This window comes from Macaca fascicularis, chromosome 9 (assembly GCF_037993035.2).
Source record: "Macaca fascicularis isolate 582-1 chromosome 9, T2T-MFA8v1.1".
Taxonomy (NCBI): domain Eukaryota; kingdom Metazoa; phylum Chordata; class Mammalia; order Primates; family Cercopithecidae; genus Macaca; species Macaca fascicularis.
Window position 1 is genome coordinate 59661235 of NC_088383.1, and position 15734 is coordinate 59676968.

General features: G+C 52.9%; 3 protein-coding genes and 1 long non-coding RNA gene across 9 annotated transcripts in view; 2 read left to right on the plus strand and 2 right to left on the minus strand.

The window, feature by feature from the left end:
• LOC135965095 (arf-GAP with GTPase, ANK repeat and PH domain-containing protein 5-like) overlaps nucleotides 1-10366 on the minus strand; it is an 80651-nt gene extending 70285 nt beyond the window's left edge. For all 5 annotated transcript variants that reach the window (XM_065520770.2, XM_074001649.1, XM_065520769.2 and 2 more), the window contains exon 1: nucleotides 10100-10366. The gene's annotated coding sequence lies outside the window, so the exon portion shown is untranslated. The remainder of the gene's footprint in view (nucleotides 1-10099) is intronic.
• LOC141407676 (uncharacterized) lies at nucleotides 6730-7966 on the plus strand. The gene is made up of 2 exons (XR_012417741.1): nucleotides 6730-6902; nucleotides 7392-7966. It is a non-coding gene; the product is annotated as an uncharacterized lncRNA (long non-coding RNA).
• A 261-nt stretch (nucleotides 10367-10627) lies between the features above and the next one.
• Nucleotides 10628-13281, minus strand: ADIRF (adipogenesis regulatory factor). Of its 2 annotated transcripts, XM_005565208.2 has the most exons (3): nucleotides 12735-12861; nucleotides 11063-11125; nucleotides 10628-10848 (listed from the first exon to the last, which is right to left on the minus strand). In XM_005565208.2, the coding sequence occupies exons 1-3, from the start codon at nucleotides 12793-12795 to the stop codon at nucleotides 10742-10744; spliced, it is 231 nt and encodes a 76-aa protein (XP_005565265.1). In that variant the 5' UTR covers nucleotides 12796-12861; the 3' UTR covers nucleotides 10628-10741. The 2 variants fall into 2 exon arrangements, with proteins under 2 accessions (XP_005565265.1, XP_073857752.1); XM_074001651.1 differs by lacking the exon at nucleotides 11063-11125 and having other exon boundaries at nucleotides 12735-13281.
• Nucleotides 11775-15734, plus strand: part of MMRN2 (multimerin 2) — a 32200-nt gene continuing 28240 nt past the window's right edge. The window contains exons 1-2 of the mRNA XM_065520752.1: nucleotides 11775-11802; nucleotides 12214-12293. The gene's annotated coding sequence lies outside the window, so the exon portion shown is untranslated. The remainder of the gene's footprint in view (nucleotides 11803-12213; nucleotides 12294-15734) is intronic.

The window sequence follows — 15734 nt, forward strand, 5'->3', positions numbered from 1 at the left end:
AAGTTAATCAAAGGAAAGAAGTTTAATTGATTCACAGTTCCTCACGGCTGCGGAGGCCTCAGGAAACTTGCAATCATGGTGGAAGGGGAAGCAAACGCGTCCTTCACATGGCAGCCGGAGAGAGAAGTGCAGAATGAAGAGAGAAAAGGCCCCTTATAAAACCATCAGATCTCGTGAGAACTCACTATCACGAGAACAGCATGTGGGAACCACTCCCATGATGTAATCACATCCCACAGATCCCTCCCCCAACACGTGGGGATTACAATTCAAAATGACATTTGGGTGCAGACACAGAGCCAGACCGTATTACAGAGCCGGAAGAGCTGAGTAGTGGGCGCTTAGTAAATGTTCATGTCCCTGCACAAGGATGGCTTCAGAGAGGTGCCACTTGTGCAGTGCAAAAGCCCCACACTCAGAGGGGACCTGAACTCGGTTTAATGCTCTCTTGTCACTGCCTTGAAATTCTTAACAATTTTTGAACGACAGACTCCACATTTTCAGTTCTCACTGGGTCCTGCAAATTATGTACCTACCTGGTCCTGCCCCTGAAACAAAGATATGGTTTGTCCATGAAGGGGCTCCCTCGACGCCTCCCTGCCTGTCTCACTCCAAGATGCCCTAAGTGTAGGGGAACACAGAGCTAGGAGAAGGTGGTATTTGATGATGACCTTGGAGGTCCCACCTGATCATTGCTGGCAATGCATGTGTGTGGGTGGGAGAATTTGGTTGCTCTCTCCTGGCAGCCTCCATCCCATGCACAAAGCCTGCACTTAGCCTGTCTGTCCCCCTATGTACTCCTACTTGACTCAGACCAGGAGTGTGGATGGGGGGGGGGGCACTGGGCCCACTGTTCCTGGTCCCAGCTGTAGTTCCCTGTTGATTGGGGTGATCTGGCTCCTCTGACTACTCCTGCCCCATCCCCACTAGGACAGGAGGAGGTGGTGAAGGGGACAGGGTGGGAGGTTTAATTAGCAGCCAGGGCCAGGCAGCAGGCAGTAGGGCAAAGATCAGGCTGACTTTTCTTGCTACAGATCTGCTCTCTGGAAGATGCATTCATGGACTGGCTTAGACTGTGGCTTGGCTATTTTAGGAATATTCTTAACCCTTCCTGAGTTACTCCCATCATCAGACTTCTCTCCCAGAGCACAGAGCACCAGACTGTTCCCCCTCCCTGTTCCCTCCTCCCCAGTCCCTGTTTTCCTCCCTGGCAGGTGAGGTCAGAGTTTTCTCAGGGGTGGGACAAGTTGACTTCTGCCAAGGAAAACTCCCAGGTCCCTAAGCCCCCTTCTTTGTCCTGCCCTGTGCCTTCTTCTTCACTTCATCACAGCTCTGGACTCAGCAAGGTGGCAGAATGGGCATGATCTCAGCCCTTCTTCTCATGTTATAAAATTGGAACCTCCCAGCCTGACCAACACGGTGAAATCCCCTCTCTACTAAAAAATACAAAAATCAGCCAGGCGTGGTGGCGTGTGCCTGTAATCCCAGCTACTCAGGAGACTGAGGCAGGAGAACTGCTTGAAGTCAGGAGGTGGAGGTTGCACTGAGCTGAGATAGCACCACTGCACTCTAGCCTGGGTGACAGAGCGAGACTCCGTCTCAAAAACAAAACAAAACAAAAAAATTGGAATCCGACTCTCTCATCTGAGGGAAAACAGCTGACCTGCATCCCAGGAGTAAGAAGGGAAGATGCAGTCCTGTCTTCCAACCTCTGGCAGAGCAGGAGCCCCTGCCTGCCTGGCTTTGATGCCCCATTAGAGGCAAGCTTCCAACAGGGTGTCCCATACAGCAGCCAGAGCCCCTCAATGTCCTGGGGTTCCCTCTGCCTGGTTTTTCCTCCACTTCTGTGGAGATGGGCTTTCACCGTACTGCCCAAGCTGGTCTTCAATTCTTGAGCTCAAGTGATCTGCCCACTTCAGGCTTCCCAAAGTGCTGAGATTACAGGCATGAGTCACTGTGCCCAGCTATATTTCTGTATTTATTTGTACAGAAATAAAAAATTCTGAGTTTACACTCATACCTCAGATTCCAGTACAACACCACATGGGGTGTTGGAAGAGGGTTCCCTGTTTTTTCTTTCTCCAGGAGTGACAAACCCAGTTATTATTTATGATACACTTACTTACGCATTCAATTATACTGTATAAAGTTGTCTCAGAATTGCTTACCCACAATCCTATGAGAAAGCATATATTTACTGACTAGATTACAGAATTTATGGAGAGTGTTTGCTGCATTTAACCCTACAGAATCCACTCAACATACTGATTTTCAAGGTTACTTGGATTTTTTTCTTTTGAGTGTGGTTATTTTCTTCACTTGTAGTAGAGTTAGGTTCACTTGTTAGTATTTGCATTCCATTTTGGGTACTTCCCTCCCCTATATTCTGGTTGGTTTTAATTGTTTTGTCTATATTTTGAGTATATGAACATTACTATGGTTCTGAGAACCACAAAAAAAGATATATTCAGAGAATTGTCACTCTCTTCTTACCCCTGCTAGCCTGTTCCCATTCCCTCCCTCTTTCCACCCGTTTCCCACCTGCCCCTTATAAGTAACCAATCCGCAATCCCTTTAGTTTCTAGTTTATCCTTCTTGCATTTTTTTTTAAGTCAGAGTCTTGCTCTGTCACCTAGGCTGCAGTGCAGTGACACAATCTTGGGTCACTGCAACCTCCGCCTCCTGGGTTCAAGTGATTCCCATGCCTCAGCCTCCCGACTAGCTGGGATTACAGGCATGTACCACCATGCCTGGCTTATTTTTGTATTTTTAGTAGAGACAGTGTTTCATCGTTGGCCAGGCTGGTCTCAAACTCCTGGCCTCAAGTGACCCGCCCACCTCGGCCTCCCAAAGTGCTGGGATTACAGGCATTAGCCACTGTGACTGGCCTTCCTGCACTTTATACAAATAAACAGAGACATTGTATTTTCTTTCATCCTCTCTTTTTTTTTTTTTTTCTTTGGAGATGGATTCTCACTCTGTCACCCAGGCTGGAGTGCAGTGGCACAGTCTCGGCTCACTGCAACCTCCGCTTCCTGGGTTCGAGTGATTCTCCTGCCTCAGCCTCACAAGTAGCTGGGAACACAGGCACGTGCCACCACACCCGGCTAATTTTTGTATTTTTAGTAGAGGCGGGGGGTTTCACCATGTTGACCAGGCTGGTCTCGAACTCCTGACTTCGTGATCCGCCTGCCTCGGCCTCCCAAAGTGCTGGGATTACAGGCGTGAGCCATTGCGCCCAGCCCATCCTCTCTTTTTTACAGAAAGGACAGCATACCATAGATATGTATTTCTGCCCTTCCCTTTTTTCTAGTCAACGGTAAAAACATACTATTTTTAAATATAGAAAAAGAATAGTCAACATTCCAACATGAATTTTAGGAAGAAGAGAAGACACTTAATAAACAACAGCTGTTATGAAGGAAGACTGTAAAGCAGTTGCCAGAACTCTGAGAGGAGATGGCCAGACAGCAAGAGCAGGCAGAAGAGAAATATATCTCAGAAATGAATAGAAGAAAAAAGACTAAACAAACAATGGCAGATAAGCACAAGAAGGCAGATGCCACAGTAGATGCCTACAGAACAGAAATGGAAAACGTAAAGAAAAAAAGGAATTATATGAAAAAGATACACAGTATTTGGGAGACAACAGCAGATATGGAAAGTAGGAAGAAAAGAACTTCATAATGACACTTGGAATTCCCAAAAAAGAAAGCTGAGCAATGGAACAGAGCAAATATTTTAAAACACAATTAAGCAGGAGCTGGGCACAGTGGTGCACGCCTATAGTCCTAGCTACTCCAGAGGATGAGGCAGGAGGATCACTTGAGCCCAGGAGTTCAAGGCCATAGTGTGCTATGTTCGTACCTGTGAACAGCCACTGCACTCCTGCCTGGGCAACACAAGGAGACCTCATCTCCTAAAAAAAAAAAAAAAAAAAAAAAAAAAAAAAAAAGACAAAGGATAACAAGTGTTGGTGAGAATGTGGAGAAAAGGGAACCCTCGTACACCATTAGTGGAAATGCAAATTGATATAGCCATTATGAAAAACACTATGGAAGGCCGGGCATGGTGGCTCACACCTGTAATCCCAGCACTTTGGGAGGCCAAGATGGGCAGATCACGAGGTCAGAAGTTCGAGACCAGTCTGGCCAACATAGTGAAACCCCACCTCTACTTAAAAAAAAAAAAATTAGCCGGGTGTGGTGGTGTGTGCCTGTCATCCCAGCTACTTGGAAGGCTGAGGCAGGAGAATTGCATGAACTCAGGAGGCATAGGTTGCAGTGAGCTGAGATCGTGCCACTGCACTCCAGCCTGGACAACAGTGCAAGACTCCATCTAAAAAAAAAAAAGAAAGAAAAACACTACGGAGATTCCTGAAAAAATTAAATATAGAGCTAACTTATGATCCAACAATCTGTCTTCTGGGTAGATATGTATATATACACATACACACACATGCACAGGTACATATATGCACACACACATATGTATGTACACATATGTATACACTTTTTTTTTTTTCTGAGATAGGATCTCACTCTGCCACTCAGGCTGGGAGCACAGTGGCGCAATCATGGCTTACTGCACCCTCCAACTCCTGGGCTGAAGGGATCCTCCCACTTTAACCTTCTTAGTAGTTGGGACTACAGGTGTGCACCACCACACCTGGATACTTTTCCTATTTTTTTGTAGAGATCGGGTATCACTATGTCACCCAGTCTGATTTGAAACTCCTGAGTTCAAGCTATCCTCCCACCCCAGCCTCCCAAAGTGCTGGGATTACAGGCCTGAGCTACCACGCCCAGCCTTGAATTAGTATTCAAAGGGCAAGCTGCACACCAGGGAACATTGAACCAGAACAATAATCACTGAGACAAACTCTAGAAAAATTATTGTACTTCAAACATAAAGAAAGAGAGCAAGCCAGAAATATCATGTTGCTTATTAGAAATTCCTGTGGCACTCTGGACACAGTGGCTCACGCCCGTAATCCCAGTGCTGTGGGGAGACCAAGGAGGGAGGATCGCTTGAGCCCAGGAGTTTGACATCAGCCTGGACAACATGGTGAGACTCCATCTCTACAAAAACAAAATTTTTTAATTAGCGGAGCGTGGTGGCACACACCTGTAATCCCAGCTACTTGGGAGGCTGAGGTAGGAGGATCGCTTGAGCCCATGAGTTTGAGGCTGCAGGAAGCCATGATCAGGCCACTGCACTGTAGTCTGGGTGACAGAAGCAGACCCTCCCTGTCTCTACAAAAAAAAAAAAAAAAATTCCAGTAGGGGGCTGGTGCAGCGGCTCACACCTATAATCCCAGCTCTTTGTTAGGCCAAGGTGGGAGGACTGCTTGAGGCCAAGAGTTTGAGACCGGCCTGGGCAACACAGACCAGCCTGGGCAACATCTCAAAATAAGTAATAAATTTAAATTTAAATTTAAAAAAATAAATTTCAGTGGGCATCAGACATGTAGGGCCTGCTCAACCTTCTATGCCAGAAGGCAGTGCAGCCACGCCTAGAAGATACTCAAGCTGAAGAGGGAGCCACAAACCTCAAACCCAGCCAGGGAGAAAGTCTAAAGGCTACAGACTAACAATACCAACCAAACATTTAAAAATCAGAATACTGTTCACATAAGTCCTTTTCTTAAAAAAATTTTTATTTTAACTTTTTTACCTTTTTAAAAATAGAAAATGTGATACACAAAAATAGAATATAATGGGCCAGGCACGGTGGCTCCCGACTGTAATCCCAGCACTTCAGGAGGCTGAGGTGGGAGGATCACCTGAGGTCAGGAGTTCGAGACCAGCCTGGCTAACATGGTGAAACCCTGTCTCTACCAAAAATACAAAAGTAGCCAGGCATGGTGGTGCATGCTGTAATCCCAGCTACAGGCATGCGCTGAGACAGGAGGCTGAGACAGGAGAATCGCCTGAACCCAGGAGACGGAGGTTGCAGTGAGCCAACATCGTGCCATGCACTTCAGCCCAGGCAACAGAGTGAGACTCTGTCTCAAAAAACAAAAACAAAAACAAAAAAATATATATATATGAACCCTCATGGACCCATTACCCAGCTATAAAAATTATTAACTCAAGTACCAGATGTCTTATCTCTGTAAACATTTATCATCTGTAACTATTTCATTCTTGAGAAGACTCTGGGCTGGGCGCGGTGGCTCACGCCTGTAATTCCAGCACTTAGGAAGGCTAAGGTGGATGGATCACCTAAGATCAGGCATTGGAGACCAGCCTGGCCAACATGGTGAAACCCCGTCTCTGCTAAAAATACAAAAATTAGCCGGGCGTAGCGGCAGGCACCTGTAATCCCAGCTATCCCGGAAGCTGAGGCAGGAGAATCACTGGAACCTGGGAGGCAGAGGTTGCAGTGAGCCGAGACGGCACCGTTGCGCTCCAGCCTGGGCAACAGGAGTGATACTCCGTCTCAAAGTAAAAAAAAAAAAAAGAGAGAAGACTCTGCAGGACTAATTCTAACCAACCAAGAGACAGCAGAAAATATTCAGTCGCAGGAATGGCAAACAGCTTTTAATATCTTCAATTGCAGATCCAAGACAAAAACAAAGGTGTGGTTCAGGGCTAAGGAATGGAATGCGAATCTACATGCTTTCACAGTGTAGAAATGGGACAAACAGCATTTTTTAAAAAGGAGGGGGGAAGGAGAGAAGGGGAGAGGAGGTGAAAGTGGAAGAATCTGCACCCTGCTTCATGTGTAGTCTGATGGGGGTCAAAGCTGAGAACTCCAGGGGTAGATGTTTGGGAGATTAAATACAAAGAAGCTCGTCCTACGGACTGAAAATGGGGATGAAGAAGAGGAGGGAAGAAGGAACACCGTCCAGAAAGAATGGTTTAAGGGAACACCTCCACCCGAAAGTGCAGTTATTTGTAAGTGGAACCACAATGTAATATTAGTGACTGTGTGTTGGGCTAGATGGGGAACTGGAATTTGGATAATTAGGAATTATTTGTGGCACTGCTAATGGAAGAACTGATCTCCGGAGAGTTGACTGACACCCAATAAGTGTAGTGTAGCCACAGTCCTTCCTCCTCAGCCAGTCTGGGCTGCACTTGCTCCATGAACCTGGTAGAGACAAGCCTGGGCAGTATAAGCTCCCAAGGGTTTCTCTGGTGAAGCTGTCCTCACAGGGTTAACAAGCATTCTACACAGAAATATAGTGATAATTAAGCATTAGCAGCTATAATTAAGCATTAATGAGGCTGTGCTTTGACTAAATTCCTTCTATGGAACTTCCCATGGCACTGGATACTGACCATCTGCATCCCCACTGTTCCTACAGTTCGGCTTTCTGATGTTAGAATCATATGCTTTCGTTTAGGAATTGCTTAAAACGTTTTTTTTGTTTGTTTTTTCAGTTTTTGTTTTTTTTTTTCCCGAGACAGTCTCACTTTGTCACCCAGGCTAGAGAGTGCAGCGGCACGATCTCGGCTCACTGCAACCTCCACCTCCCAGGTTCAAGCGATTCTCCTGCCTCAGCCTCCCGAGTAGCTGGGATTACAGGCGCACACCACCACACCCAGCTAATTTTTGTATTTTTAGTAGAGACACGGTTTCACTATGTGGCCAGGCTGGTCTCAAACTCCTAACGTCAGATGATCCACCCACCTTGGCCTTCAAAGTACTGGGACTACAGGAGGGAGCCACCGCACCCAACCTAAAGTGTTTTTCAGATTCCAAATTCCAGTGAAACAAGTGACCCCAACCAGTTCGAACAGCCCAGAAGAACTTAATCATCATGAGAACAGGGTTTTTTCATCTCCCGAGCCCCATGACTTCACTCTGCACTCTTGAACCTATCAAAAATCTCCACATTTTGGCTTGTTCGAAAACTCTTACGAAACCTAGCCCCAAACTTCTCGGAGAGAGATTTGAGGTTTTCTCCCATCTTGTCTGGTAGCCCTGCAATTAAACCTCTTTCTTCTGCTGCAAACCGGTGTTTTGGGTGTATGGACTTGCCCTGCAATCAGGCAAAGGACCTATTACAGAGACACTGGCTGTGTACCCTCCGTGTCCCAGACATGGTCCAAAAGCAAGTCCCACCTGGCCCTGCCCTCCAGGGCTCCTAGTGTTGGGGGAGCAGAGGCACACAGGAACAGGCAATTGCACAGTGCCACGGGAGTGCCAGCTCCATGGGGCTGGGGCAATGTGGAAGGGGCTGCATTGCAGAAATGGCTCCATGGTGAACCTGAAAATGAGAAGTCACTGTCATCCAGCAGGAGAACAAAAGGATGGTCCTCCATGCATTCATTTAGCCAGTGCTGCCTGAGCACCGCGGAAGGCACTGGGCATACACTAAAAAGGAGAAAGGACTGGTTATAGCCCCATGAACCACCACCATGGAGAAGCACACATGAAGGCAACGGATTAATTCACTGTGACTGTAAAAAGGAGGTACAGGGGGTATGAGAATGTGTCACTAGGGACCTGATGCATCGTGTGTGTGCGCGTGTGCGCGCACACCCAAGGCCACTGAGACCTGACGTTTGGAAGAGCAATAGGCAAGGGTGATTTATGGAGAGTATGCCAGGCAGAAAACGCAGCAGGTGTGAAGATACCGAGGCAGCAGAAGCATGATGGGAAGGTCAAGGTGGCTGAGGTGGACAGGGAGAGGGTGTTGTGGGAACAGGCTGGAGGTCTGGGAGGCTCTGCCCTAATCAGCAGGTGGGCTTTTCCTCGGGCTTGTTCCTCCTGCGGTTGCAAGTAGCTGGTTCTAGGGATCCTTTCCTGCCACAAGATGTCCAGTGGAAGACGAAGGGCGGCGTGTGTGTGTGTGTGTGTGTGTGTGTGTGTGTGTGTGTGTGTGTTTTCCTGAGACAGTGTCTCATTCTGTTGCCCAGACTGAGTGCAGCCGCCCTCGACCTCCAGGGCTCAAGCCATTCTCCCATCTCGGCCTCCCAAAGTGCTGGGATTACAGGCTGAGCCACCATGCCCTGCCTTCAAGGCAAGGAAAGTCTTTTCTAGAAGAACTCTGGCCTCAGGCCTCACCTCTCTCCTTGGCCGCACCTGGGTCAGCTTAAGGGGCTCACTCACAAGGAGAATAGGTGAAAAGTCCCTTGGGATTCATCCCTGCGTCACATGGGAATGATGCACACCAGAAGGATGCCGGGCTCTGCCAGTCCAGCCCCACCAGCCTCCTGGAGTGGCCCCGAGGCGCGCTCTCCAGGCCCTGGGACCTGCTCCTGGAGGCGGGGGCTCCTGGAAGCGACCCCGACACTGCTCCAGGTGTCTCTTCAAGGACTTTCCCACGTTTTACAAAGAAACCTTTTGGGGACAGTCAGCAACAAGTAACCGGTCGTGGAACTGTGGCAGCCCTGGGGTGAGGGTGAGAGACCCGTGCTCCGCGCCGGAGATCTCAGACTGGAGAAGGGAACGATCTCCTACGCAGACCTGCACTGCAGCACCTGGGCTGGCAGCCAGACTGGGGACATCGTCCCCTGCTGGGAGGCCAGAGAAGGCAGGGAGCGCGCCTTGAGTCCGCTGGCTGAATCTCCCCAGAACTGGAAAGCACCGCCTAGTCGGTACCTTTGAACTGAAACGCAAAGCCCACGGGCGCGCAGTCCGGAGAGGAGGCGATTGCGGGTGGAGGTGGTGCCAGGGTAAGGACGTGGAGCGGGTGGACAAGAACCGCTAGGGGACCGCTGGGGCGTAACGGGCTTTGGGAGGAAGGGGCCGCAGCAGCCTGCGCCCCACCCCAGGGCCGGGCCTCATCCGGCGCTCAACCAGTGCCACGTTGAGTCACCTACCGGCAGGGCATACTCCGTACCGGGGCCGCGCGCGTGAAGTGCCGGGGGATGTTGGGAACCCCAGTCCATCCGGGACCCGCCCAACAAAACCGTTCAGGGCCGGAGGTTACCAGTTTGTACCGAAGGGAAGCGGTGTGGAAGGGAGGGGGGTCTCCTGCACGCTGGCGCAGGAGCGCACGTGCACGGCCCCCCGTGCTTCGTTCTCACGTGCACGGCCCCGTGCCCCGAAGCCCCTCCCCGGGGAGTGTCAGGGCGGGACTCCGCCGGGCGGCAGCGCCCCACTCAACAAAGCGTCCCCCGTGCCCTGCCCCATGACTCACCGCTGGGTGGGACCGGCTCGCGGCAACCCGCGGGCCCAGACGGGGTAGCGAGGGCCGGAAGCCCGGCTCCCGTCTCGGCTTCGCCCCCACGACCTCCGGCCGCCTGAAGTCCCGAGGGGCCGTGGCCCTGGGTCGTCTCCCCTGTTCCCAGCCCCTAGTCCCAGTTGGCAGAGAGAAGTTCCCGAGGCCCCCGCCCTTGCAGGGCTCCTTGCCCCGCCCAGAGCTGAGCCTTCCGAGGATCTGAGGACCGAGTCCAGTCCGGCTCCCAGGAAGGGCCGGAATCCTGGGGCAGGGAATAAGGGGCGGGGGCTGGCTCCAGAGTCGGGCGGGGGAGGGGCAGTAACAGAGATGGGGGCTGAGCCTCTGGTCTGGGAGCGTCGGGAGGCGAGTGGCGGGATGGAAAACATTCCTGAGACAGTTGGCTTGGATTTCCGAATTTGGGAAGCTAAGACTTCAGCTATGGTGGCTCTGCTCTTGGGATGGGAGGACTGGGCCCAGCTTGCGAGGAGTCATGAAGTGAACACAGGATGGGAACGTGAATTTTAATGAGGGGGCAGACCGAGGAGGTGGCGGATGCCCGGAGGTCTGGGCCAGGCTCTGCTGGATGGCGCCTGGAGGGGGGTCACCCAAGTCTCCCTGCTGTTATTTCAGGAGGCCGAATTTTTTCCCGATCCCAGAGAAGGTGTCAGAGGCCTGGCTAGCAGTCTTGTCGATGGTTTCCTGGGTGGTCTTGGCCAGCTGGTCCATGGCTGGGGAAGGGCAGGAGAGAGGGCAGGTCAGGCAGGGCCCTGGGAACCAGTGCACGTAGGTTTAGCCTGGCCTGGGTCTCCCAAGGGACCTGCTTGGGGCATTGTGCACAGAGGGCTCTGCATAGGAGAGGATGTGCCTGGGCCCCGGGCCGGGGTGGGGCGGGGCAGTGGGAGGTGTGCTGGGGTTGCCCGCCTCCCTCCAGCCCCACCAGACCTTTCTGCCCCGCCTCTGTGGCCTGATCCACCACTTGCTGAGCTGCTGCTCCGGCCGCTGACACTGGAACAGAGAGATGTGGCTTTTAGCCCCTGTTGAGGCACCACTGACCACAGGTACCCCACCATTGCCATGCCCCTCATGTGTTCTCCAGAATATTCGGTGGTACAGGTCCAAGGGATGGATGCCATGGAGATGAAGTCCCTGGCCCAGGGCCGCCCAGCCCGAGGGGCAGGATCCCTTTCCATGCCTCTGGGATGTTTTTGTTGATTTCTAACTCTGAGCTCCTCCTCTGTGGGGGAGGAGCTTCCCTTTCCATCTCCAGGGCTGCTGAGAAAATGTTGGACAGAGGAAGGAAGGCAGGGCAGGGCCAGGCTGCAGCTAGCATCTGGACTGTTGGCTAATGCTGAGCATAGCCCAGAAGACCCCTGCCCCCTTTTACAGCTTCGCGGCTAGAAGCCTGGCCCAGATGCCTGAATTCCCACCTTTCATGCACTTGGCCCTGGGGCTTGGACTTTTGCCAGGTTCTCACTGCCTCCTCCCTCCTTTGGCCTGCCCGGGACGGCACACAAGCAAAGCCAGTGCCTCTGTGGACAGGCAGCTCAAGGCATTAGGAGACAAGCGCAGGAAGGAGGCAAAACTTCCAAGGCCGGCCATCTCCTCTGGACCACATTTCCGCCTGCCAGGAATGGAGTCACCAACCCCCGGTGGGCTGACAGGTGGCTCCGGCCTGCAGAGCGGTAAGTCGTCCCTGCTGCTGAACAGGAAAGGGCCTGCCTTATCCAGACCCCATCCTTCGGAGAGGGTTAGTGAGGCAAGCGTGCTGAGAGGCCCCTGGGAACCTCCTCTCGATTTAACCCATCAGAAAGCAGCCCATCCTTTGCACCCAGCTCTCAAATGGAAAAGTGAAGCCCAGAAGGAAAGAAGCTGACACGGAGGCTTCTTTGGTAGCATTTTAGTCTCAAGGGAAGAACTGTGGGCCTCCCCTGGGGCACTGGTGAAGGAAGGGGTTGGTTTGGATATTGTCTCCTGACTGGGATATGAGCAGGACTGATAAGGAACTGTAGTCCTGAGGAAGGCTGGGCTAGGTACAGGGAGAGCCCACCCAGTGAGGCAGTGGTCTCCTCACATCTCCCATGCCCCCACCGCAGCTGGGTCACCTCCAGAATAAGGAGGAGAGAGCTGGAGGTGGAGGAACTAAGGACCTTCTTTGCCAGATGGGGACTTAAAGGTAAGGCGACGATTACTTTTCGGGGTTGGGGATGGGGTGGAAACAAAGCCCTTTGGGGTCTGGGGCAGCCTCTGGTGGCGGGCGCGGGTGGAGGTGATGGCGGGCCGCCCCTGGTCCTGGTCCTGGACCTGGACCTTCACCCTTGCCTGAGGCCTGGGTGGGGCCGCCCAGAGCCGGCATGTCCTCCTCTGAGGGGCTCCCGCAGTGCCCGCAGCGCGGCTCCGGCTCCTCTGGAGCCTCTGTTCCGCTGCCTCCCTCCGGGCACCATCTCTCCGCGGACCGGGGTGGGCGTCCTGCCCGCCCCTGCGTCTCAGTGGAGGACCGAGCCTTCCGAGCCAAGCTGCCGGTCCGCGAACTTGCCGACCGCGCAGACCCGCCGCTTCTGCCTGCGCGTCCACGCAGCTGCCCCTGCCTGGGCCCTAGGTCGCGCGCTGTACTCACCGGCTTCCTGGGCGGTCCCCTCCACCTGTTGCTTCAGGTCCTGCAAGCCCTTGCTGGCCATAGCTTCGGGGAATCTGTGGAGTCGTCAAGAGCAGCCGGAGCGACGTTGGATCCAGCCCAGAGTGGCGCTGCCAAGTGCCAGCTCCGGTTTTTAAGGCGCCCCAGGGCCGGCCTGCCCCGCGTAGGGGAGAGGACGCGGGGCGGTTCCCGTCATACAGGCTCCGGGGAGTGGCCGGGCCCTGCTCCAGAGTCCGCAGGCCAGGGAGCACATCCTGACCTAAGACGGGCCGCCGTGGGAAAGGGGCAGAGGGAACCAGGGACCGAAGAGGGGTTAGGACAGGGGTCCAGAGAGGAGCTGGGGGCAGGAGAAGGGCGCACAGCTCCTCCCAGCTCATCAGCCCCAGCCCTCCCTTTCTTATCTTGGGCGTGAGCACTGGGTCAGCTCCAGGGCAGGAGCTCAGGGCTGGTGTTGACATTAATGACAGCAGCGGTCTTTTACTGAGCATTTGTCTTGTGCCAGGCGCTGCCTAACACTCTGCAGTCTCTTGTATAATCTTTACAACCACCTCCTGAAATGGGTATTTTTATTAATAGCATCAGTGTATAGGAGGAAACTGAGGCAGCGAGGTCAGCCTCACCCAAACTCACGTGGCAGGGACTTGGATCCTCGAATCTGCCTAGGTGCCTGTCAACCCTAGGGCTCTGGCAACGTCAGAGCCCCCAGCCCCAAACACCTGCAGGGGCACTGCTGACTGGCTCTCTGCCTGTAGCCACTGAAATCCAGTGGATGCAGACGGAGAGGGCCTGGTAAATCCTTCCCCTGAGAGGGCGAGACATAGGAGTGTGCACCTGCAGACCATGCAACCCCAAGGGGGAGAGGGCAGTGTGCCTGTGCAGCCCAGGCAAGGAGACTGCCATCAGTCACTGAAGCCTGAGGAAGCTGGGCAGAAAGCATGGCTCAGGGAGGGCAGGAATAAGCTTGGGCCTTTCAGGTCACCTTTCCTGAGATGGGGCAGGCAAGGCTCTAGGGTACAACTTGTGACTGTTAGGAGGGGACTTAGGGATCTGGGCCAGAGTGGAGAAGGTCATCCCTGGGGGCAGCAAAATAGCCTGTGAGATACATTCCCCTGGCATACAAGGGGGCGCAGGTCAGGCCCCACCAAGCTGGGTGTACTCCCATTCCAGAGTCGGTCTTCAGGACCTGGAGACCAGTGCTCACCCACCCTGCCTCTCTGGGTTTCTCTAACGCTTCCTGTCTGGGGCTGTTTCTTGCACCTCTGGTGGCGTCTCCCCTATTCTGGAGCGCTAGAAAGCCCCTGCCACCCAGGCCCAGTCTGCTGGCACATACCCTGCTTCTAGTGGTGCAGGGTCAGCCCCTAGAGGGAGGTGTCTGGATGTGCACCTGTACACACACACACACACACACGCTGGGTATGGATTAATGGAGATAAAGTCAATCCTGGGCAAAGGGAAGAGGCAAGCCATGAGATTAGGTGGAGGAAAGGGGAGGGAGCGGGTCTCAGGCAAAACAAAGTGGCAACAAGAGTCCTCCCAGCCCCCGCCCCTCCTCGACCAGAGCCTGGCCTTGCCCTGGGAGTGGCCAGATCGATGCCTGGGGCACTCTGGGGAGCCCAGCTCAGCCCTGCCCTGCCTGGCCAGCCGCAGCCCTGCCAGCCCTCCTGAATCCCACCAGTAGTGTCCAATAGCCAGGCACGCCTTTGAGCACTCCAGTTTATCACAGGCTGCTGGTGCCACTGGGTTCTGGGTCCCATGGGCAATGAGCTGTGAACTGGACAGGAAGGGAGCAGGCTCTGTGGGGAGAGACAGCCAGTCCCCAGCAGATGATGGTAGTGATAGCTCCGTGTGGCCTTAGTGGCAGGCACTGCAGTCAAACCTCCTGGGTTCATATACTCTTAGAGCAAGCCCCTCACCTCTCTGAGCCTCAGCGTCCCCATTACATCACAGCATCTCCCCAAAGTGTGTTTGTGAAGATTAAATGGGCTGAAGGGTGCCCAGCACTCGGCAGCAGTGGACTTTGTAAGAGGGTCCAGGGCACCGGGGCTTCTCAGACAAGGGCAGGCAGAAGGAGGAAGCACATTACCAAATTACCATTGCCCCCCCCACTCCCATTTGCTGTGGTGTCATTTTTTTTTTTCCGTTTTTTCTTTTTGGAGACAGAGTTTTGCTCTTGTCGCCCAGGCTGGAGTGCAATGGCAGGATCTCAACTCACTGCAACCTCTGCCTTCCAAGTTCAAGCGGTTCTGCCTCAGCCTCCTGAGTAGCTGGGATTATAGGTGTGCACCACCATGCCCAGCTAATTTGTGATTTCACTTTCTGCAGTTTCAGTTACCCATTGTTGGGGCTCAGAAACCAATACCCCAATATATAGTGCTGTGACATTCTGAACTGAAGAAGCCTTAAGGTCTCTCCGACCAGGCTCCCCCAGGCCCCTCAACCCTTTGTCTCTTCCCAATCATACGGTGAAGTTGTTCCGTGAAGTCCATCATCTGCCTAAAGTCTGGACCCACCAAAGAAGAAAACGATGACCCCTGGTCCCTTCCCAGAGTTTTCTCTGACTGAACTCATGTCACAGGGAGAAAGACTGAAGCCTGCTCACACACCTGGACAGGTTTTGCAAACCGTTGTCTGCTGTGTGAGCCCAACAGACTTTGTTCCAGGCCACCGTGTGTTCTTCAAACCCACTGAATTCCCCTGAAAATCATTTACTGGCCCCCTGAAATCACCCGCATTTCCCCATTGCATCTGTACCCCATTTCGTGGTGGGGCAGTCACTCTGATTTCCCCCATGCATGCTAGTGAATGTGTATTCCATTTCTAATCTGCTTTTATGAGCTGACTTTTCAGTGACCCTTCAGATAAGGGAAAGTTTTCCCTTGGCCCCTGCATCGCAATTGGTAAGGTCCAAAATGTCAAATGGAAAATTCCAGAAATAGCTGGTCGTGATGGCTCACGCCTGTAATCCCAGCACTTTGGGAAACT

Excerpts from the sequence above, each read along its gene's own strand:
- ADIRF (XM_074001651.1), bottom strand. The coding sequence starts at position 13,240 with ATGCTCAGTAAAAGACCGCTGCTGTCATTAATGTCAACACCAGCCCTG. Across the intron at positions 10,849-12,734 it reads GGGGACCGCCCAGGAAGCCG|CCATGGACCAGCTGGCCAAG; the intron begins GTGAGTACAGCG and ends GCCCTTCCCCAG.